This window comes from Telmatherina bonti (assembly GCF_933228915.1).
Source record: "Telmatherina bonti genome assembly, chromosome: 14".
In the NCBI taxonomy this organism is placed as follows: domain Eukaryota; kingdom Metazoa; phylum Chordata; class Actinopteri; order Atheriniformes; family Telmatherinidae; genus Telmatherina; species Telmatherina bonti.
The window spans coordinates 28,588,549-28,611,249 of record NC_136612.1 but is presented as its reverse complement, the minus strand read 5'-3'; the positions used below and the strand labels follow the sequence as shown (position 1 = coordinate 28,611,249).

Below are 22,701 nucleotides of genomic sequence, written 5' to 3'. Positions count from 1 at the left end.
CCGATGGACTGTGTTCAGCAAATATAATTGTCCAAGATACCTCACAGCCCAGATGGCTATATTTTCACTGTAAAGTCATCAAAGAGGAGCATGTGCAACCAAAAGATAGAAAGCAACATGCAACCTGGTTTGCTTGGGACAGCCAAGCTCTGGAACAGATGATACAACTGTGCTAACTTTAATTAACTCCTACAAATAACAGCATAGTAGTTAGGTTGTAGAGTGCTAACCTTGTGCATCAAAATACAAAACTAATCATTGTCCATTTGCAGACTTTTCTTTGTAAAAACACGGTAAAATTCTCAGCAATGTACCATAAGTGACAGCTAGGTTGGTCTGAGATAGTGGTTGGAACTCATTGCATTAACTTGACCCACTTTGTTAACAAAAGCTTAACTAGACTTTTCATTGCGGCTGTAAAGAAATCTTAAATCAAATAGTGAGAAATGGTGATTTTCCATCATTTTTGCAGACTATTTCTGTTAAATCTGGCAGATTGTAAACTAAAGAATGATTTTACATACTGAGTCTGGAGAAGCTTACAATCCCACTGTGCTGCTGATATTGTTGAATGAGAACAGATATGAAGCAAACATCAAAAACAGCTTATCGTAGAACATTTTCAGTTTACAAGTTCTGTATCAAAACTCTGAACAATTAAATGAAATTTTATTGCTGAATAGTTGTAGTGCACCCAAAAATGTAGCTTTTTGAGCTGCAAACAACATGGAATTACTTGTAACAAAAACTTATACTGTTGTTAAAATTTGTATTTTTTTCACATTTCTTTAAAATTATGGATTTTGTGGGTCAAAAATGACTTAAAATGCTTTCTACTGGGTAAAACCAGGTTTTGTTTTTCACAATGTAGACGTAAACTTGGTGCTGAAGATGAAGATTTGAAAGTTTTCAAGCCTTACATTTAGAGGATGCTGCAGAAGGACACATTTGACATATCACACAGCAAATGTCATCGTCGCATTCTGTTCCACTGTTCTTATCAATGAACTGTAATGGAATTTATTATTACTCACAAAATACTTGGTATTAACAAGTACTCAAAAGTATTTGCACTCAGTTTGATAAAAAAAAAAAAAAAAAAAAGGGGTATTGGGGCATCCCTACTTTGTTCATCAGATCTTTGTCCATAATAGTTCCGAAAGAGTGTTGCAAAAGTTTATTTGTAACGGATCTGGTTGAACAATTATGTCTGGTTTTTAATGCAGTTCTGTGTTAGAGCTAAAAGTAATACCTTCAGCTTGGTTCCTTCCATACAGGGATTCCTCTTGAATATCTAAATGTTTACATATTATGGGTTTATGGTGAAAAAGCTGAGTTTTAAAAAGCAGCGTTTCAGATCCACTTTACGAAGTATGTTTCAGTGTCAGGGATAAAATGATGGAACAGCTTCACTGATCAATCAAAAGGAAAATAAAAACATACACCAGTTTAAGAAAGTTCTTGAACTTCAAACACTGAATGAATAACAGCTTGAAGAACACCAGTTTAACCAAAGGATGGAGATGTTGACAGTATTTAAAGTCAGAAATATTTTGTGGAAATCTTTATTCTTCATTGTGAAATGGGAAACTTGAGTAGTGTGATAGCTGGAGCATTACAAAGTATAGCAGAGATGAGGTAAGGGCTACTTGAGTTGATACTTCTGCCTACTCCTTTTCAGACGTGAAATGTTAAGATGTAAATATTGTAAATGAACATGAATACCTTGAAATAATATATAATACACTGTAGATCAGAGGTGGGTCACTCCAGTTCTCGAGGGTTGCAGACCTGCAAATGTCAAGAGTTTCCCTGCTGCAACACGCCTGACTTTAATCAATGGCTGTGTATAGTTTAATGTCAAGTTCTGTCACAGTCTGCGAACTAAGTCTGATGTGTGTCAGGTGTGTTGCAGCAGCGAAACTGAACTGTAGGACTGTAGCCTTCTAGCACCGGAGTTGCTCTTCCCTACTGTTAATGGTGGGATCTTTACAGTCTTCTTTGATGAATCTTATATGTAGAGGCTCTGCCTCTCTGAATTACTCCTTCTTATGCCCAGTCAGGGCATTTGACAACTGTTCAGACAACTCAACAGTTGTCAAATGCCCCCCACCCACTTCTTGCTTTTGATTTGTGCCATTTTCTTTTTTTAGCATTTTTCTTTTTTGCCCCACTCCAACTTGTGTGTGTGTGTGTGTATATATATATATCTTTATAGCTGCCATCAAATAAAAAAAAATACAAAAAAATGCGCTAACATTTTCCGTGATGATAAAACGTCAGTTTCAAAATCTGTTATTTATGCACTATTGGGAGTAAAATAGGGATTTGTGGGTTTTGCAAATCAGTGTATTTTGTTTTTCTTAACATTTTATGCAACACACCATCTTTTTGGGAATAGTGATTTAAGTTTTTGTTGCACTGTAACTGAGTTTGTACCAAGCAAAATACTCAGAAGTCTTACTTATATGTTTAATTTTCCCCTTTAAAAAAGGTAGAAAAAAGGGTTTATAAATCATGCAAATTATTTCAAAACATCAGCTGAATAAAAACCATGTCCATCAGAATAGAAACCTTTTGGACAGGGGTTACCAGCCCCAGCAGAAAGCTGTCATTCTTGTCGCCAGGACTGTCTCACCACAAGCATTAAACAAGCCCATCTGCTCAAAGGCAGTTGAAACAATGGTATGTCTCGAACCATCCCGTTGCCTCCTGTTTACCACAAACACTATAAATCTTCTCAGTTTCACACATCCTCTGGAACAAGCCAACACCACCATGGTATGGTTTCAGTTCAGCTCCAAGTTTCAGTCGTCTTTGAAAGTCAGGCCAGGCGGGTTCTCGCCTCTGCCCATCCTGCTGCGTTTCAAGAGGCCTTGCGGTACTTGCACTGAATCCACACTCTGTACATGGTGAGCTGTTTCCCTCTGTTCACCTGCAGCCGTCTGTCCACAAGGTTCTGCACTTTCTCCAGCCCACCTTTAGCGAACAGCTCATGAAGCTCATCTGAAAAAAAAACAAAAAAAAACCAAGCAGAGATATATTTTTTATACACAATTAACAAGTGAATCTGCAAGATAATCGTAATAATGCAGTATTAAGTTGTCTTCATTTTTACCCTGAGTAAAGAAATATACTCTTGTTCCATCACCTCGGACATAAAAGTTGTCAGAAAGACATCTTCCTGTAAAGTATGAAGACACACATTGAAAGAGGCCCTGAGCTGCTCAATGTGGCAGGAATACCACAAGCTCATGTGGAGCTGGACTTTCTTTTAAAGAAGACTACACTGCTTTAATCTTTTTGTAAAGTAAACAAATGAATAAATATATAAATTCTGAAATATGCAAACATTAAAATAGATCTCAGTGAAGTACACATGTAGAAAGGCCTTGTCTGAAACAGGTTGGACTTTAGGGTGTCTAACCTCTCTTGAAGCGAAGTTGTGCCATATCATAGCGTCCGTAGTCTCTGAGTAGCATCATTCCACCAGGCTTCAGCAGGCGAGCCAGTCTACTGATGGATGCCTGCATCCTGACAGATGGAGGAAACGTTTAAACACGTCTGCCGTGTATCAAACTGACTGAAAGCTGAAGCGAGGAGGAGAAGTACAGGAAAGAAATAAGCTCATACCTGTTAGGTTGCAGAGCTGATAGCACAAAGATTAGCACTATAACATCAAGGGTTCCTTCGGGAACGGGATAGTTGGCTTCCACATCACTCAGGTCATGAACAAAGGCAAAGCAGCGCTCAGAGTTGTACTCTGGGTTTGCCTAATAACAAAAACAAGGAAAAATCCTTAGCCTGGAAACGAATATACACCAGTTTATGATCATGCTAAACGTCTCACCTTGACCAGCTCGACAGCAGTGCTGGAGAAATCACAGCAGTAAACAAAGAGACCTGGATCACTGCAAAAAGCAAAGCCGCAGTTATCGATCCAGATAACAAGACGAGTCCTTTCCAGAGCTCACAACATTAGCGTCTTGTCTGATCTTACTTGTTGGTCTTTAGTATTGGGAAGACTGTGTTCCCCACGCCACAACCCACCTGTACAAATACAGTTCAGTTACTATTTATTACAACCCCCCCCCCCCCCCAACTTTTCTCGTGCAGATTTAAATATGGCCAGTTTTGCTGAAAAATAAACTAAAAATAATCTCCCACCTCCAGAATGCGATATATAGCAGAGGAGCCAGGAAAGTCACACTTGTCAAAACCTCTGCATTGTTTTTGATCGACACCGTCCTGCAGGCTGTCATCCATGCCGGACACACCCGGATGAGACTCATGGTTCAGGCTACACTGAGGAGCTAGCTCTGGAAACTCTGTGAAGAGCCAGTGACGGTCTTTGAAGAAACGATTCTCGTGGATAGTGTAGAAGTCATTCCAGTATTCATTAGCCCGGCTGTCGTATTCCTCTGATTAAAAAAAATAAATAAAAAAATAGTATGGTGGTAGGTGATGCTGTCAGGGTAAAACAGCACAACAAGCAGATTTTATGAGACAAACATTACATATTTTCTTTTTGGGCCATTTGAATTAAATGGAGGCTATATGTGTTCAATTATTAGACTTCTACTGTATTACAAATTGAATATCACTACAAAACAAGTATATGTATTTATCTCATAAGCAAAGTGAATCATACAACACTTATGATGGTTTCTTCCTGATTACAAGCAAGAACAACTACGTGATCCATAAGCCGTACAGCCACAATACTACCTTGTTTCTCTGGAGGTAGTGGCTGACTGTTTTCTAAGACTTTCTTCTTTGCGGCTTCTTCTTGTTCATCCGTCCACTCCACGTTGTCCCTGTTGACCACAGAACACCATTATCTGGAATGGATGAAGGATGCAGTGAATATCAGAAACACTGATATTCACTGATATTCACTTTACTTGTTGCATTCAGACAGCCCTGCAGAAAATTACATAGTCAATCACTTGAATCTTGAGCTTCCTGCAGCTGTAAGTACTGTGTTCAAATCGAGATAATTAAGAAGTGAAGCTAAATTAACAACATAAACCAAACTTGATCTTTAGTAAACCCAAAATCAGAACCACAGATACAACTATTCTTAATCAGGGACATGCTATATTGACGAAGTAATAGATTTAACATATTGTTTTAACTTGATAAAACAAAGAACATCAAACATGAATGAAGTAAAGTCTTTGAAACTCCAAATGAAGCATCATGTCCCATCCAGAAGATGCACATGAACGTCTCTGAACCTATACGCTTCTCTGGCACCAACCATGCGTTGTGCTGGAAAACCTGTCGCGGGTCTGTAAGGAAACGTGTCCCGAACTGAGGTCTTTTTGTGTCTCCGGTGGATGAATTTGACAGAATCAACCCTGTTTCCCCGCTGTCATCCTCCACTCCGTCCACGCTGTGGAGCGCCGCCATGATGGATCTGACGCAGCGTAAGAAGAGGCGGAGTTAAACCAGTGATGCGTTCAGGGACACGTGAGCTAACTGAAGTGACAGGGATAAACATTTTTATTTTATTTTATTTTATTAACTACTTAGTCCAAGTAAGGGTAACGGGAAGCTGGAACTCAACAATCATCGGGGGAAAGGTGGCCAGTCCATCATATTTACTGTAATTTATTTATTTATAATAGTTTTTAGAATAGCTTCACTATGGGCTACCACTTTTCCAGTAGGCGATTTGACAGTGGCAGATTTGTAGCCTAACCCTAAGGCAAGTTTATTTGTAAATCACATTTACAATGAAAAATGCTTTCCAGACACATTAGTTAATAAAAAGTAGAGAACGGACAAGGAAAGAACATTGAAAAAGACAGCATTGAAACATAATCAAGTTAAAGTAATTCAAGCTTAAAAGGAAGTATCGTACCCTTTTTGAAAGGTGCATGTAATATGTTTATTGTAGAAAGGTTTTTGTCAATTAAATATTGTGCAATTGTAGGATTTGAGTACTTCATTTACAACAAAATAAACTTTCAGGCTTTTTCTCCACGCGTTGTGGCACTTAGCCCACATTAAACACTAGAGGGAGACATGTACTAAGATTTTATTTCCATAGCGGTGGGAAAATAGCCGAGGTGCATCCTGAAGATTGTACGTAATGAATCACAAAATGTGTCTGTCTTATCTCATGCAGAGTTATGCATCTAAAATGAGTCATGCATTGATAAATTCAATATTGTGATATTGGATAGGATCCATCCTGAGCAAACCATTTAGCACACAGTCTACTTTTACCTGAGTTCAATCTATTTTCTATGTGAATCAATAGACTTAACCAAATAAAATGCTTGAGTTGTCCAACACACACACACACACACGCACACAAACTTTTCATGTATTTATTTACTTGCGCAAATTTAACGCCTTCTTCATGTTTAATGTTGGAGCCGGGAGATGGCACAAATGAGAAAAAAATAAAAATAAAAACAATTATTAATAAATCATTATAATATAATATGATAATGACAACAACAACAACAATAATAATGGGTCTATAACAAAAGTCTAGATTTAGAAAATAATTCTATGATCAAAGTATTCACCAGATGTTATATTTATTTTTAAAAAAAAGTTTCATTGTTTATGTCGAGGAACTGAGGGGCATTACATGCTGCATTCATTGACAAGTGGGTCATCTGAGGTTTACCTAAGTGAAGGTTTGTTTATACTAAACATTTGTTGGCAATTCATAATTCCCAATCATACCTTTCTATGCAGACACACATCCCTGTGATAGTAAAACTGGCAACAAACTGCACCCCCCACACTTTTTAAAAGCTTTCTCCACCACTGGAACTGAGAACAACATGTTATTTATTTTACTTGATAAACAAAGATGATTTTTAAAGTCATTCAACATTTTCACCACCTCCCTGCATTGCAAATAAAGTACTATTTACAAAACTAACAACCTGTGATGATGTGCACAAGATGGAACATGTGTGATTACGAAGAAACTTATTACCAGTAAAAAATAAGTTAAACTTGGATGGATGTGTCAGAAATCTTTTGTCATACAACTACAAAAGAGAATTGAAAGTAAATAGTAAACCAGCTGTCTAAATTTACTCAGGAGGAAAAGAAATATTCTCCCTGAATGCAATGTGCTAACAGGTTGTGGTCTGACACAATTTAGTACACAGCTTAGAATGAAACAAGTTGCCAAAATCATCTTCTCCGAACATGATACAGAAAGAATATTTGTAATTAATTTGTGTTACAATTTACACAAAGAAAAAGTAAAAGTTTCTCTGTTATTGGGGTAAAGCTGGGAGTGAGGTGAAACGAGGCAGGTTTCTTGCTGAAATGAGAGGACATGAAAGACATTTTTTATTTATCATTAATCAAACTAATCATTACATTGAGAATAAACACCTTAAAAAAATCCAAAATTTTTTTGTTCCTGTTCTCAAAAGTCACACATTTCTTAGGATCTAAAATATGATGCTCAAACGGTTTGTGGTGTTTGCTTTTAGCCTAAAACACATCTGACAGTTTGGAAATGAGCTGAAAGATGACACAAAAAAATAGTGAAGTACAATGAATCTACATTTTTCAAGTGAAGGCTTTAAAAGTGTGATAGACATCAGTGAACTTGCAGACCACATCCTAACAGGATGAGAGCTGCACAACCACAACACACACACAAAGTAACTGTTCGGGTTAAAAGAGAGAGAAAGCCCTGAAGCCATTCTTTCAGAAGTCTGAAAAATTAAATGAAAAGTTGTGCATATATACATACTCACCTTCTTTTTAAAGAATCCCCTTAATAAGCTCTTACTAGTTTACCACCTGAAATCACATAATTATCAGAAAAATACTGAAAGAGGTTTATCACTCAGCAGGATGTTGACTCTTTGCATGCTGCAGGGTGATGGGTTAAGTCAGGGAGCTCAAACTCACAGTCACTTTCCTGCATGTTTTAGATCCTTTTCGGCTCCAAAATACCTGATTCAGATGTAATAGATCAAAGAGATGGTTGGCAAGTTTTGCACAATGATCCTTTAAATTGAATTAAGTATGCTGAAGCAGAGAAACATCTAAAACCTGCACGCAGGGCTCAATATTTTAAATTCCCACTTAAGGGGAGCGTTCTACATGTTATGGAATCACCTGGTCAATGCCCAAACCTAAATCTAACAGAGAATCTCTGGTGTGAATCAAGATGGTTGAACACCTACAGAACCCATCCAAGTTAGACTTTCAGGAATGGACAAAAAATCCCAATGACCAGATCTTCCAAGTTCAGCAGACTTTGAGAGGAATAGATACATGTGCATACACCACTTTTTAAAAGTAATTTTTTCTTATTCTCCACCAATTTGGACATTTTTTCAGACTGATTTTTACCTTAAAAAAAAAAATAGATCAGAGATCTTCCAGTGGGAGGGTCAGTATGTTTGAAAATGTTGACAGCAGAGTTTCCATCATCACCTACATCATCTGTTGTGCAACGAAATCCATTCAATGGAAAACTGAAACAAATATTTCTAAAACACAATGAACAAATAAAAATCCCATCAAGCCCAAGCAGAGGCAATTATGTACCAATATTAAGAATTGTATTACAGCATTTCTGAAGTTACAAGTGCATTTGAACACAATACACACCTCATAATTCCCCATAAATCTGCAGTACTGTGCCTGCTGCTTTTTACAGTCAAATACCACACAAAGAGCTACACCAAGCCAAATCGAAACAAAACAACTTGACTGCTACCGATTACTAAATTAAAAAGAAAGCATTTGTAACAATAACTACAGCAGAGGTGGGAAAGCCGTATAACAAGCATCCAGCAGCAGATCTCCGACACGGACAGCATGAATGGCAATGCATTAATCTCTAAATTCAAAATACAGTAGAAAATGCTGTAAATATCACGCCGTGCAGAAAGCATAAGTCACAAATATGAACAGTTTCAGTTATTATTACTGTATATACAATTATTAAGTCGTTGACAGCAATAACTGCTTTTCTACTGGTCTCATGTCCGTGTCTTCCCATCCAACTTCGTGCTGATACATTCCATCTGTCTCGTTGACCCGAGTTTTTCCTCATTGTATTCAGTTCAGTTTCCTCGGTATGTTATGTTGGTAAAGGTGGAGGTAGCTCCTTTATACAAGGGATTGTTAGCCTGAGAAATAAATACAAAGGTAATATTTGTTAATTTAGTCAAATCTTAAGTCAAAAGTTTCGATGTTCTCCTGCAGAGCCATGCCATTTTCCGTCAATCCCCGATAAATGAAGTAGAGATTTAAGCATTATAGTTATTTCTCACCGTATCCCATTTGGCTTTGGCTTTCTCCTCCTCAAACTTGGCAAACTCTCTACGATCATGGATGGTGACCAGCAGCTTCCAGATGAGCAAGCCAACAAGGCCCAGTAGTAAAATGGCACCAGCCACCGCCAAGAGCACCACTAAGATGTCAGGGCCCTCAGGACACTCTGAGGAACGAGGGACAGGAGTCACAGAGGATGAGCCCCATTGTGTTTGTTAAGCACTGGAAAACTTTAGGGCATGTCAGACATGCCAAATGCTCATGTCACAATCATGTGGCACCTCATCACCATGAAATGAGTTTTTGTTTTGTGGCACAATGTAGCTGCGTAATAAGCTCTGTTCTTTAGATAATGACACATTACTGGTTGCACACATTGTTCCCCCGCTGACAGAAAAGACATTCAACAACACACTATGCTGTTCCAATATTGTGCTGAAATGAGGTTTCTGGCAGTTTAAATTTCCCTGAATTGCTACAACTCTGACAGTACCTGGTTTTTTAACTACAAACAGGATGGAGTTGCCAAGTTCATCTTCATAGTACTGGAAGTGTACAACGCAGTCCTTCTCATCTTTGTACGAGCAATTCACTGCATTCCTTTCATGGAAAACTGTGAGATAGAGAAGATGAGAAAAAAAGTTTTAAAGCCAAAAGCTCTCTTTGAAAGCAGCAATGTTCAGCAGTCAACAAAATACTTGGGTCACAAAGTCTGCAAGCTACAACCACTTTCATGAATTGTGATCCAGAGCAAAAACACAACAGTACAACAGGCCAGGATCACAGCGTTTGGAGAGGAGAGCTCACCCAGTTCATCCACAACTCGTATTTCATTTTTGCAGATTCTGTTGCAGCTGTTGTCTGCGGTATACTGTCCTCTATTAAAGTGCTGACACTCGACACACTCCCTGCAAAGACAGCAAAACAAGTCTGACTACAGATAGCGTGCTGGACGTTTATATACATGTAAGTTTGTGAGATCATCTTGGTTTGTTGAATGTGCAAATGACTTTTTATTCTCATTTTCTATTTATCCTTGTATAAACACCAGGTTCAACTGAGAGATGGTAAAATCATTCACTTCTATCCTTGATCCCAAACAAGATATATTGTCAAATAGGAGCCTGATTATGATAATATTATAGACATAGCAAAAACTGGACTAATATTTTAATGACCCCATTCCCTCAGTTATTTTAGTTACACCATATGGTAACTGTAATCCACTTAAATAACTGTTTGCATGTGTTAACAAGCCCTAATATTACACACACTCACACATATACACATACATACATAAACATACATACATGTATGACTTGAGAATATATTTCACAATGAAGTTGAAAAGAATAGTGTCTTTTCGAGGCTTTACTCACTTTTTTATTGTGCAGGAATCAGGACAGGTGGGGCATTTCTCACAGGTATCTCCATAAGCACCAGGCTGCGTACACTGACACACCCCGCACTGGCAATATCCTCGGCCGCTGCACAACAGGCCAATACTTGACGTGCAAGGGTCGGTACGGGTGCTGCAATTACAGTTTTCTCCTTTCCAGCCAGCATCACACTGGCAGAACCCACAGTCACATTTACCATGACCTGAAAGAAAAAGAAAAAAAATTTTCTTTTTAAAATTAGCAGCATGATTTGAAAACTTTCTTTTGAAATGGCGCTTTTTAAAAAGTTGCAATGTTAAAGATAAGTCATTATGAATTTCAGGTCAAACGCTTCAAACATACAATAAATGGATTGCTTCTATTCTAAAACACTATCTACTGCTAACAATGTGCAGTTTTTATTAATGGCAGACGTCATTATGGAGGATACAGGTGTTGCACAGACTTCTGCAGAGTTAAGCTCACTGTACTTTTTGTTGGGTCAGAATTTTCACTTTTTCTCTATTTTCTTTCCATGTAATTTTTTCTTTGTGCTCTGCATATTTATAAAAATGAAGCATTCCAGTTTTAGAAAGCCTCCATAAATTGCAAGTATTGATAGAAAGAAATGGCGCCGAAATGTAAGCAAAGCTTTATCTGTTATGAGGTATTGCCACAGATCAGGGGAAAGGGCTCAAATAGAGCAGAGGTTTTCTGACATAAGTAGAATTTATTAAGAATTTATTCATTTTGCAAAAGCAAGATTACAAAGAACTAGAATCAAAATTGAATTAAAAAAAAATCCTAAGACACAAATTCACTGGTTAAAGGGGTCCTATTAAGGTATTTCTAGTTTTCTGAGCTTTCTACAGTGTTATAGTGTTGAATCCTCATCAGACATGTGAACGACACTGTTTTTCATCACCTAAACGCATGTTTGAGTTTGAGTTTGAGTTCCAGGACTCTCCGTTCAGTTTCCATGGCGACGAAAAACGCGTTGTTTTAGAGAATTTTTTCTACTTGGAAATCCTTGTGACGTCCCGGGGGATAAGGTTCGGTGATTGGTTACCTTCTACTGGTTAACAAGGGCATGTACAAATACATCAGGCGGGTGGAAAACGTTGGATAAAGTTATTTCCAACGATGGCTGGTGAGTTTACCAAAGAGAGACATCCTGCTGCATTCCTTGCTGTGGGTTGCTGTTTTCCACTTCTTGTTCAGGGTCTGATTCAGGTTCCAACATGTAGGGCTGTATGTTATGTGTTGACATTGTATTTTGTTTTTTTTTTAATTGAGTTTATATTAGCCTAATCCTTCTGTTTATGAGATGTTACAATGATGGCGAAAGCAGTTGCGGTGCGCTCTCCTGATGTAGTGCAGTGGCGGGAGGCGGGGCAGGCTGATCCGACAGCTTACGGAGAGGGTCGGTCTGAAGTAAATAAAACGATTTGTGACAATAACTAGATCAATCCCAGCCCTTCTGGTCTCAGAAATAAAAATAAATTAGCCAGAAATGCACATAATAGTTCCACTTTAAGACTGCATTCACTGGGAAAGGAACATATCTGAGCTGAACACATTTCTCCTGGTGTCATTGCTAAACTAAAAATGTTCTCCTTGTATTAACTAAGCTTCTTTTTCCATCTTTTCTTTCAGAGAACAATCTTCTACTTGTGTACCGTGATAAAACAAACTTATTTTGATCGGATGCTGCCAACTGAGGTCATGCAACATCCTGCGCACTCTGAGCTGTTGCAGAGACTTTCATTTGAACTCATGACCCGTGTTACAAGTCGGAGGTACTGAAGTTGTCTCATTTTCAGAGAGATTCATTCTGTTCCGTTCTGTACGTCCTGATCACAGCTGCAACAGTGCGTCATTTTTCTTCAACTGATTGTGGTTTTCAGTCAAAGGGTTTCAATGTTTTTTCTTCTTCTGGCACTTCTTTTCCACATGCAGACTCATGGACAAATGCAGTTCATCAACAAAAACACATCTTTAAATATCTTAACTGTGGGTCAGCTGAAATTTATAGGGCTTTTATTCTTTAATAAATGCTTTGGTTTTGATTATTCATACTACAAAATACCCTTTAAACTGTAAGAAATGCAGTAAATGAAGCATGATAAGGCTTTTCACAGGGGTTCACTCTGTCGTCTACCACAGCTCAAATGCAACATCTTGATCAATATTCACTCCAACCTTTTTTTAACATATGGGCGAGGCGGGGTAAACAAAAGTACAAACAACAAATAGTGCAACTGTACAATGAATCACTACTGTATCTGTGTATGTCTGGGATGGTGAATAATGGCATTACTTAATATTTAATCAGTCTGTTTTTTCACCCGCAAAAAAGGATTGAGTCTCTGGGACACAATGTTAAGTCACTGCAGTCCGATGGTAGCAATGCCTGTGGGTGTGTTATATTTTTTTGAGTGAGTTGCTTGTGTAACTTTAAAAACATGCTGCATGTGCAGGCAGGTGTACACAGCATGCACTTGCAACATTTTCTTCCATCAAGCAACAAACAGTGAGCTGTTATGTGTTATGTTTAGGGTTGTTATTAGCATTATTGACTATTATTTTCTTCTATCCAAAATGAGATTCATGGCTCCTATAATTAATCAATTAAATTACTTAGTTGGTTAGTTATGTTAAGCAACAAAACAAAGCTTTTGAAATGAATGATCAATGTTAATTTCAAGTCTTTATTGAAAAAAAGACTGTTTTGTGTCTGTGTTACCTGGAAACTAACCTCTTGCTAAACCAAATTCTAAGAAAAGCAGTCTAATGATCACCTGTCTCATTTTAAAGTCAGGCAGACATGCACAAACACAATCTTCAGACTGAAGCATATGGCGAACAGAAGTAAGACTGTTTTAGAAATCATGTTACAACCAAGCAATCGTCCAATGATTGAATCTCAGGGTGAGTTTTTTCCTCTGTGGATTACTGAAAAACACCATGCATTAGCACATTAAGAACCCTTAAAAACAACTGCAGAGCCCCAGAGACAGCAAGAAATCAGACAAGATTTGGCACCAGATGACTAAGACCAAAATGAAAGAGTCACAACCCAGCTGGATCAGAGTGGAGGTGGGAAGGGCTGACTGGTGTATGAAATATCACAATGGGTCCAAGGGTCGCTGTTTAAACAAATCCTCTGCAGATGTAAACTTGAGGAAAAAAAATTCCCTCAACAGCTTCTCTTTTACATTGTGTTTTTATCAGAGATGAGATCCCTGAGTGCTGATGTTGGGGTTAATGGTTAACAGTCCCACTGAGCTTAGCCACTAACTAGTCTGTCTCACAGTGTCAACAGGAAAATTATCAAGACTTCTAGACCTTAAGAGAAAAAAGAAAATCTGACAATTCATTACGACTGAGTATCTTTTCAACAACAGAAGAGCTTATTCACACGAAAAGGGAATTTTTTGTCGGTTCTTTCTTGGTGAAACTTATCTCGTTAATTAATTACGTGCAGGAATTTCAGAGGACTTTGACCAGACGAGGCAAAATCAAAGGTCATGGACAGAGAAACAGACAGTATAACCAGAGAACTACCACATTGAAAGAGTTGAAGAGAGAGCAAAGAAGGGAGGAAAATTTCCAACAGTGGAATGCAAACCTTCCTGTTCTCCCTCCTCTTGTATATATGTGCCCTGGAGTTATGCTTGCTGACTCCTGCTTTCCACAGCTCCTCGGCAATGGAAAAAATATCCAACCTTGGAATATCTGTTATGGAGTTTTTTTAAGATGTAGGTTAAGATAGGTCCATTTAAGTCAGGTTGGAGAGAGTCCGCAGTTTAATCCCAGAGGTCTATAGACTGTCTTTCATTATTTCTTCTTTAGTGGGTGTAAATACATGTGTACCAACAAACCATGGGTGGTTAATGGAAGCCATGAAATCAATAACTTCCTTTGAAAGAAACCCTTTAGAACTTTTTGTTTGATGAAACAGGGTTGGCATGCTTCAAGAAAAGTATTAGGTTGTGATAAAAAGGCTGAAAGTCAATGCTCTGTTGGGAAACCATCGTTTTTGGTATTTATCTGGAGTTTACTTCAGCAGTTACGATCCAACCAATTTCTGCAGACCAAGCACACCATCATGACACAACTGCACCTCCATAATGGAAGTGGCCTCTACCATTGGGGCATGCAGTTTAAAACTGCACTAAGGTTAAGGCTTAAGCGACACAACAAAGAGCCAAAGGTGTTGATTCAGTTTCCAAAATACCAAGACCCCAGTCTGGTCAAAGATCTGCGTGAAGCGCCAAAACATACCACATCAAGGCTTTCTCTTTAAACTTATGCTGCCATCTTTCCTGCCAGACATCACAGAACCACATTTGCTATCCCGGACGAGCCCCTATTTACAGCTTATCAGGAACCAGTTCCTGGATCAAAACATAAAATGGAGTCAGACAATGTTAAAAAAAACAAAAAAAAAAAACAATGTTTCCATTCAAACCTAAACAAAAAGGCACATAAATTAAAATCTAGAAAATGCTAAGCAAAAACAAGGATTGTTATCTGCAGCAGTTAGGACGGTGAACACCCTGAGATTCTTACCACTGATAAGCAGTAAAGATAAAACAGCCCATTCACCACTTGAGGACTCTTGTAGCGCTGCTATAGAGCTAATGAGGTCACAGACAGACCACACCCTGCAGGTGAAAACCGTTTAAGCAGTGTAAGAGTAATAATAATAGTAAAACACCAAACGAATGTCTTATCCAACTCACTGTGCCTTGTACTGTAGCTCAAGAATTAAAATACAAAAAGAGATACTTGGATATTTGCACAACTAATGTGTGTGGTTCCTACAAGACATAAAGATAAGAGAACAGTTTCCTGTTGTTGCCTACCCTTTCTCTTTACAATCCAAACCCCCAGACCACTATTATGTTGAATTACCCAATCAAAAAAGCGATTAAAGTTTTGTAATTGAGCAACTGTGCACTGAGCTGTGTAGACTTGCTATGAAGCACTTCTTGTAAATGATAAGAACTCCAGTCAAACAAAGGTAACAGCAGCCGAGTATGTTTTCTGACTTGCTCTGAATAGAATTACACACTAAGCGTCCCGGCCTGAAAGTGAATGAGCCAGTTGTAAACATTATGTTTATGTTTAGCAGCTATGTTATGAGTAGAATTATTTATACACTAATTACAACCAGAAAAAGAGACTGGTAATGACATGATACCTCCTTAAAAACTTTTTTCATGCTGTTTAACAGAGAAACTATATAAACTAATAGAGGTGTGTTTACAGAGAACAGAATAAGTAGAAACAACCATGTCCCTGGATAGTTAACAGTCTCAAGACAAGACGGAAAAGGAAGGGATGGGTCATTTAATATTTCCTGCCTGTGTAATTCTCATTGGACTACATGCTTGACAACTTACTAAAACAATGAACACATATCCTTGTTTATGTTCACTGATATGTAGCCATGCTGATAATGTGCCCGGATCTGAATGCTTCTGCCACAAACTGATTGAATGGAGAGTGGAAGTGTGTAACACCAGAACAGCAACGTACTCAGAAAACAGAGGAAATAGATTAACTTCTGGACTGGGTGATTAAAGGCAGGCACTTTTTGTCTTTTTCTAAAAAAAAACATGGCCTAAAGATACTTTTCACTTGACTCTTGAGTATGTTTGTTGTGATCTAACATTATGGTTGTACATGAAATCCTATTCAGGTTGAGTCCAGCAGCCTGTGGAAACAATATTGTTCCCTTTTGGGACTTCTTCCCTCCCTTTCTGGATTATCAACCTTGATAATTAATAGTATACTAATATGAAATTTATCATACAACCTCTATGAATGTGAGCAAAATATGTCAATTTCAGTGCTTTATATACTTTTTGTGGGATATTTTGAAGCATCTATAGTGTAACCACAACATGGTTGCCAGTACACCAGTTGTCTAATGGGAACTGGATATGTGACAGCTTGAAGATATTAGTAATTCAGTGCTAGTTTTAAACCAGGTACCTTGGAAGATTCTTTGAATTCTTCAGTCATTTATTGAACTAGATATCCCCGACCTTCTTCTAACTTTACCTTATGTGTACTAAACAGGGAACACAGAGTAAGGAAATGTGTGTTTGGTTGATTAGTGCTCACCTATAATACCGACTGGTCTTCTTTTATACAACATTGGAAAGCCCTGTTCATCACTTCTGCAATGAGGTATAATTTGAAAACACTGCTTTTGGTGGGATGGAATCACAGTTAAACATGTGTGTTGTGTCCCCAAAAGATGTGCCAAAGTCCCTTGCAACATTTTCTTGTTGGTATTCACTCCTGTTTTGAGTTGTTTAGTGAATTACAGCCCACCCAAGCTGATCCCATCAGGGTTCGAGTGGGTTGAGGACTGGAGTCACACCAGTCCATTCTATCACCCCCTAATTCTGGCTCTGTGGGGGGAGAGTGTTGTGATCCTAGAAAATGGAGTTAGTTTCCAGATTACTGAATCACAGATGACTTCACAGTGTCATTCTGAAGTATCTGTCTATTGATTAGGTATCAGTAATACAGTACATGCGTGCCTGACACACACCTGAGTGAATATGACAGGGGGGGTGGGGGGGTGGGGGGGCATGGTTTTTTTTTTGGGACAGTGGCGACATGAATGTCTCTTGGTCTTTATGTTTGAAAGAGTCAGGCTTTCTTCTAAGCTGTTTCTATAGTTATTTATTATATCACTGATTGGTTGCCATTTGATCCAATGTCTTACTACTTAAAGTGTTCCCTCAGATGAGTTTGGTCATTTTTGGCTTTACTGTATTCCAGTTTAAAAAATTTTGTTGCTTTTTGTTTTTTCCTTTACATTAATTTGAATTAAGTTTATTAGTTTCAACATTTAATATGCTCTTTTTGGTGCCATTTCAAATTAGCCAACAAATTCCTGTGTTCCCCTTTCATCGACATTTCCTGTCTAATTTTTTTAATGAGTTGCTATAATAAATATTTGACATGTAACGCAAGTGTTACACCGAAAAAGGACGTCCCCATTTAAATGTGTAACAAAATGTTCAGCTGGCTTTTAACAAAACCACAGATACAACTCAAAAGGGCTTCCTCTACTCACCAGCGCAAAGAGCCCCTTTGAAGCGCAGGCAGTTGAAATCGTCACATTCGCAGAACTTCCCCCACACCTGACCAAACTCACTTGAGTGACAGGAGCACTGTCCACACAAGCAGTTGCCTCTTCCATTGCAGATTGGGCTGCCTGGTTTCGGGATGCAGTTGGAATCATCAGTTGAACTGTAATCCTCCACTGAGCACTCACACTGCGGACCCAAACGACCCGGGTGACACAGGCAAATGCCACACTCGTAGGTCCCATTGCCGTTGCTACAGACTGGACTGTTGGGTTGCTCTGTTGCCTCACAGCTGCAGCTACAAGCAAAGTCCACAGTAACCTCCAGGGAATCCTTGAAGCCGAGAGGTTTGATTGTAAAAGTTTGACTTTTTTCCTTTGGGCAGCCTCGCAGCTGTGCCTCCACACTAAAAGACACCTGAAAAGGAGAAAATCTCTCATACCAAACACAAACATGGGACACAGATGCAGCATAGAAGCATTTTAGCTAATACGTACCGTGTCCCCAACCTTCAGACCAGAGCAGGACTTGATTCCAGTTATGACCTCTCCATTTGTGCAAGTGGCATTAAAGGAGAGATTCAACTCTTCTGGGACTCCCAAAAACTCCAGGTTCACTTGAGAGCGAATTTTCTGCCCAGCATACAGTCATCAGTCACATGTTAGTTTGTGAGATAAACTCGTGCGATCTACATATTTTTTCACATTTCAGTCCTCACCGCATAGGCCTCCTCTATCAGCTGAATGACATTCCCAGAGTCATCAGACAGCATTCCCACAGTTGTGCCTGGAATGAGTTTGCTGTACTCCTGGAAGCAAAGGGACAAGAGGAGAGATGATGATCATGTTTTTTTTTTTTGTCTTAAAATAAAATAATTTTATGCTAAAGCAGAAAAAATGGTTTACCGTGTAAAGTGGCAAGACATATTTTGTCACAGCAAAAATTAAATTGATGTTGTTTTCAGACATTTTATTAGTTAGTTGGCCTAATGAAGGATAGTCCTGGAAGACACCAAAAACACATAGTGATGATAAGCATCAGTTAGCCCATCTGCTCTGAAAATAGTTTTTACAAAAAGTGTGTCTTTGTACCAGGACTGTAGTTTTGTTGTAAACATCGTTATCGTCAAGGTGACACTCTCCATCGTTGGGCTGGACGATTCCTGCTATGAGTCCATCAAGAGCAGAATGAGTCATGGCATCAGTGGTAAATACCAGAAGGTGTGAGGCATCTGGACGCCATCCAATCTTGTCCTAATGAGGATTGACAAAGGAATTAAAGCATGTATGTTTATGTTTACAAGCCTATGCTCGATGGTCTGAAAAAAATGTATGTGTCTGACAACATTTCTTTATACCTTGCACACCACAGCCTGCATCACGGCATCAAATCCACCCTCAGGACCATCTCTGTTTCTAGACACCTCCTGTTTCGCCACCTCCTCAGTGAAGCGAGCCACTTTCTCCGTCAGCGACAACACATGCTTGAACCCGAACTGAGCCTTGCATTTTTGACTAATCCTGTTTATGAAAGATGAGTGAGAGGAAGAAGTCGATAAAGCTTTAAAACTCAACTGGGTAGACTTTCTAATCAGCACACAAGATGATCAATATCTCAGCTACTTAGCCTCCCTACATACTCTAAACATGGGTTTCCAACTGCCTCTGGAGGGTGGATTATCATGTATGGGGATGCAGTTTTGTCCACAAAGGCTCCAAACCCCATGCGCAGTTTGCTAGTGGTTTTGCCCATAGTCTCCGCAAGCTTGGTGCCCAAGTTACTCAGTCGAAACAAATCATCCTTCATTGAAAATGAGAGATCCATCAGGTAGTAGAGGTCTACAGGGTAATCCTCCACCTGTTTCACACTCACAGTGAAACGCTTGGAGTCGCCTGAGAGGAAAGGAGAAGACAAAAGATGTACATCAGCCTTTAATTCATTTCTTGCACAAAGAAATTTTCTGATTGCAAAATGAGAGTTTGTTAAGATTTAAATGACAACATACCTGGTCTTAGTGACATGTGGAGTTTCTGTGGCCTGACCTGAGTGACATCATCGGCTGTACCCGTGGCCTTGTTGCTGAGCGGGTCATCCTGCTGAATAGTTAAGGTGCTGGAGGGAAACTCCAGAGCTGCTGCGCTGCACCCTCCATCCAACAAATTTTGTCTTAGATCACAGCGAGAAACACTAGCTCCTCCCTTCCCAAACTCCTGAAACAAGCGCATACATTCTGTTGTGGACTCAAATACGAAGTTAATGTATAAGACAAAGGTTGCAATAAGGCTTTTTCAGCACAGGCGGATTTTCCCTTCTAATATTAGGACTGAAGATTCACCACAAAGAATCACGATGAGACAACAAGAAAAATGCAGAGAGAATGACATAAGTTTCTGTTACAACTTGCAGAATCAGTGACTAAGAGGGACAGCAATTCACTAAGTGAATGTTTAATTCTTCTCTTTTTACCTTTTGAAAGCACCATGCACAGCTAGGGTGAACAGCCAGGCACTGTTTACAAGTGGTGACTCCTCGTGATGTGCAAATGTTAGAGCCTGTGAAAATGACACCAATAGGGAGGAAAATACATAATTACATTGATGGTAGAGACAAAGTGAACTATTACTAGTAAAACGGCTCATGAAGAGCTGACATGCTGCAAACCACATCAAATAAATAAAGGTAAATAAATTAAACAGAAAAAGTCCTATTTCCTGTGGGTGGGCTTAACTGAAATCTATCTATCTATCAATCGATCTTGACTCACAAAGTTAAGTATGATGTCAAAATGAACTTAAAATGCAATGTAATCTTTCCAGTGAAACTTAACTTTTAAATGCACATGTCAACTTTTCTGTTTAAGTACTTTTTGTACAACATACTGTTCTCCAACAAGGCTATTAACTCCAACAATGTTCTGGTTCATACTGTTCACATTTTGACATGATCACACCAAGCTGAGAACAAACACATGACAAGTTTTTGAGATTATTGACACGTTTATTTTGTGCAAACCCACCACTGCTGTTAGCTTTTATTTCAGTAGATAGTTTAAGATGAAGGAATCACCATTGCGTAATTCTACTTAAAAGTCCTACATTCATAAAATAATACTAATGTATTATAAACTTTCTTTCATACGTTTTTTTTCCCCCCATATATTTCACTCCAAGTTTAAATATCCATAGCTATTTGTGAGCATACAGCAAATAATCATTATTTCAATCTAACACTATCATCCCCACAGATCAACTAAAAGTATTTATTATGCATAAAGTCGACAGTATCAAGTGTTTCTTCAATCCTTTTCTTGACTGTATTTTCTGATTAGTTCTGATAAACTGAGGCTTTTTGGGGGGGTTCATTTTAACATTTGTACAGTCAAAATTTTCCTGACCCCCTGTAGTCTTCTTTGGAGACCCCCTTGGAGGATGCAGGACCCCAGGTTGGGACCCGCTGTTACAGAAAAACTAAACTTTATTTGTTTGTGCCAAGGATTAACATGTTAAAGCAAACCAGGACGACAATTTAACCATGTCTTATTCGACACTGAAAGATATCATCATTTTGTGGGCGTAACATGGAACTGGTGGAGATAACCTCGCCCTGGGAAACGCATCCCAGCTGTTTTCGCTCCCTTATAAGGAGAAGTCTTCAGAGGGGCGCAATGACACTAAACAAAGTCGCCCTGTTCAAGTCAGCCAACAATAAATAAGCCAGAGGATTTTATTAATAAGCCTAAATAACTGTAGCCACCAACGAATAAACTAGGCTACAATATAGATCATTAACAGAATATGAAATGAGACCTAACAGGCAGGAAAAAGTCGTTTCAACAGGTGAAAGTTTTCCAAAGTGAAGAAAGAAAACTTCTTACCGCAGATGTTTGACACTGAGGAGAAAAGGAGAAAGAGTAAAGCGACACGATTCAATGAAGATCCCATGTCTGGAGAGTCTGCTTCAAATGTGGGCTCGCCTCACTTCTTCTCGGTCTGGGAGCCTTTCCTCATCCACGTGCGGCTGGGCCACACATTGCCTTATACATCAAACTCTCACCACATTTATGGCATGTTCACACTCGTTTCTTACTTCCGTAGTTTCTCAATGGTCCGCACTTTTGGTAAGATCTCCAAACAGCTGACAGTCTGCTGTAATTTCAACATCTGGACAGAATGCACTTTTATGGAATGGACTGACTCTTTGGAAACTCAGAGCCACAAACATGAGTAATGGGCTTTGGTGATGGTTTGCTTTTTAATGAACTCTGCCAGGATATTGACGATTTAGTGGTCCACTGTTTATCACATCCCAGGGTGTTTTAACACCATAGAGGAAATGGTATGCACTTGAAATAAATAAATATGAATGAGCTTATAAATGTTTTATGGAAAAAATGTAATAGATTAAATGGTTTAATTATTATTTTTTTTTTTTTTTTTTTTTTTAAAGGCGCCCAATCTGCAGAAGCCAGTTTGAAAGTTTGAGCTTGACTAAGTTTGGATGTGACTTTTTGTTTTAGAACAGTTTGAAATAACTAGGTGTTTGATTGGAAATTTCTTATCATGTCACACTGTCCTCTGCTGGACTGAAAGGAGTAGAGCTTTTACTGTCTGAATGTAGTCTGCACAAATGGATTGGAAAACAGCAAAACTGGAAAACATGCACCTGAGTGTTTCTACACGGGCTCAGACCTGACTTGATTCTGTTCTCGAGGATGTGATTTAAAATGCATGATATACATGTACTTTTAACAGTCATATCATGATATGCTACCAGTCAAAAGTTTGGAAACACTTTCCCATTAAATCTAATGGGAAAATGTTGCCTTTCATGCACAAAAGTCTGCACCACAGAAACATTATGCCATTCAGATAAATGCTGAAATGTTCAGAAATTTGTCGAGATTTCATAAAAGTGAAAAACAC

At 38.7% G+C, this 22,701-nt stretch overlaps 2 protein-coding genes across 2 annotated transcripts; both read right to left on the bottom strand.

Annotated features, from left to right (window-relative positions):
• Window positions 1–1,641: 1,641 nt before the first annotated feature.
• mettl2a (methyltransferase 2A, methylcytidine) lies at window positions 1,642–5,415 on the bottom strand (the record flags this gene model as incomplete). The annotated part of the gene is made up of 9 exons (XM_079253589.1): window positions 1,642–3,006; window positions 3,119–3,184; window positions 3,428–3,534; window positions 3,634–3,773; window positions 3,851–3,911; window positions 4,001–4,050; window positions 4,168–4,421; window positions 4,729–4,817; window positions 5,264–5,415. 9 exons carry the CDS (start codon window positions 5,413–5,415, stop codon window positions 2,867–2,869), a joined length of 1,059 nt encoding a protein of 352 aa, XP_079109715.1. The 3' UTR covers window positions 1,642–2,866.
• Window positions 5,416–7,503: 2,088 nt separating this feature from the next.
• Window positions 7,504–21,772, bottom strand: LOC306766006 (integrin beta-3-like). Its single transcript, XM_079253580.1, has 15 exons — window positions 21,654–21,772; window positions 20,246–20,331; window positions 19,785–19,989; window positions 19,419–19,671; window positions 19,137–19,299; window positions 18,871–19,032; window positions 18,685–18,780; window positions 18,498–18,587; window positions 18,277–18,411; window positions 17,767–18,196; window positions 10,662–10,884; window positions 10,090–10,190; window positions 9,776–9,895; window positions 9,282–9,448; window positions 7,504–9,137 (listed from the first exon to the last, which is right to left on the bottom strand). The coding sequence occupies exons 1-15, from the start codon at window positions 21,718–21,720 to the stop codon at window positions 9,072–9,074; spliced, it is 2,364 nt and encodes a 787-aa protein (XP_079109706.1). The 5' UTR covers window positions 21,721–21,772; the 3' UTR covers window positions 7,504–9,071.
• Between the last annotated feature and the right edge of the window lie 929 nt (window positions 21,773–22,701).

Excerpts from the sequence above, each read along its gene's own strand:
- LOC306766006 (XM_079253580.1), bottom strand. The coding sequence starts at position 21,720 with ATGGGATCTTCATTGAATCGTGTCGCTTTACTCTTTCTCCTTTTCTCC. Across the intron at positions 19,672-19,784 it reads CCACATGTCACTAAGACCAG|GCGACTCCAAGCGTTTCACT; the intron begins GTATGTTGTCAT and ends CTTTCCTCTCAG. Across the intron at positions 19,033-19,136 it reads TGCAGGCTGTGGTGTGCAAG|GACAAGATTGGATGGCGTCC; the intron begins GTATAAAGAAAT and ends AATCCTCATTAG.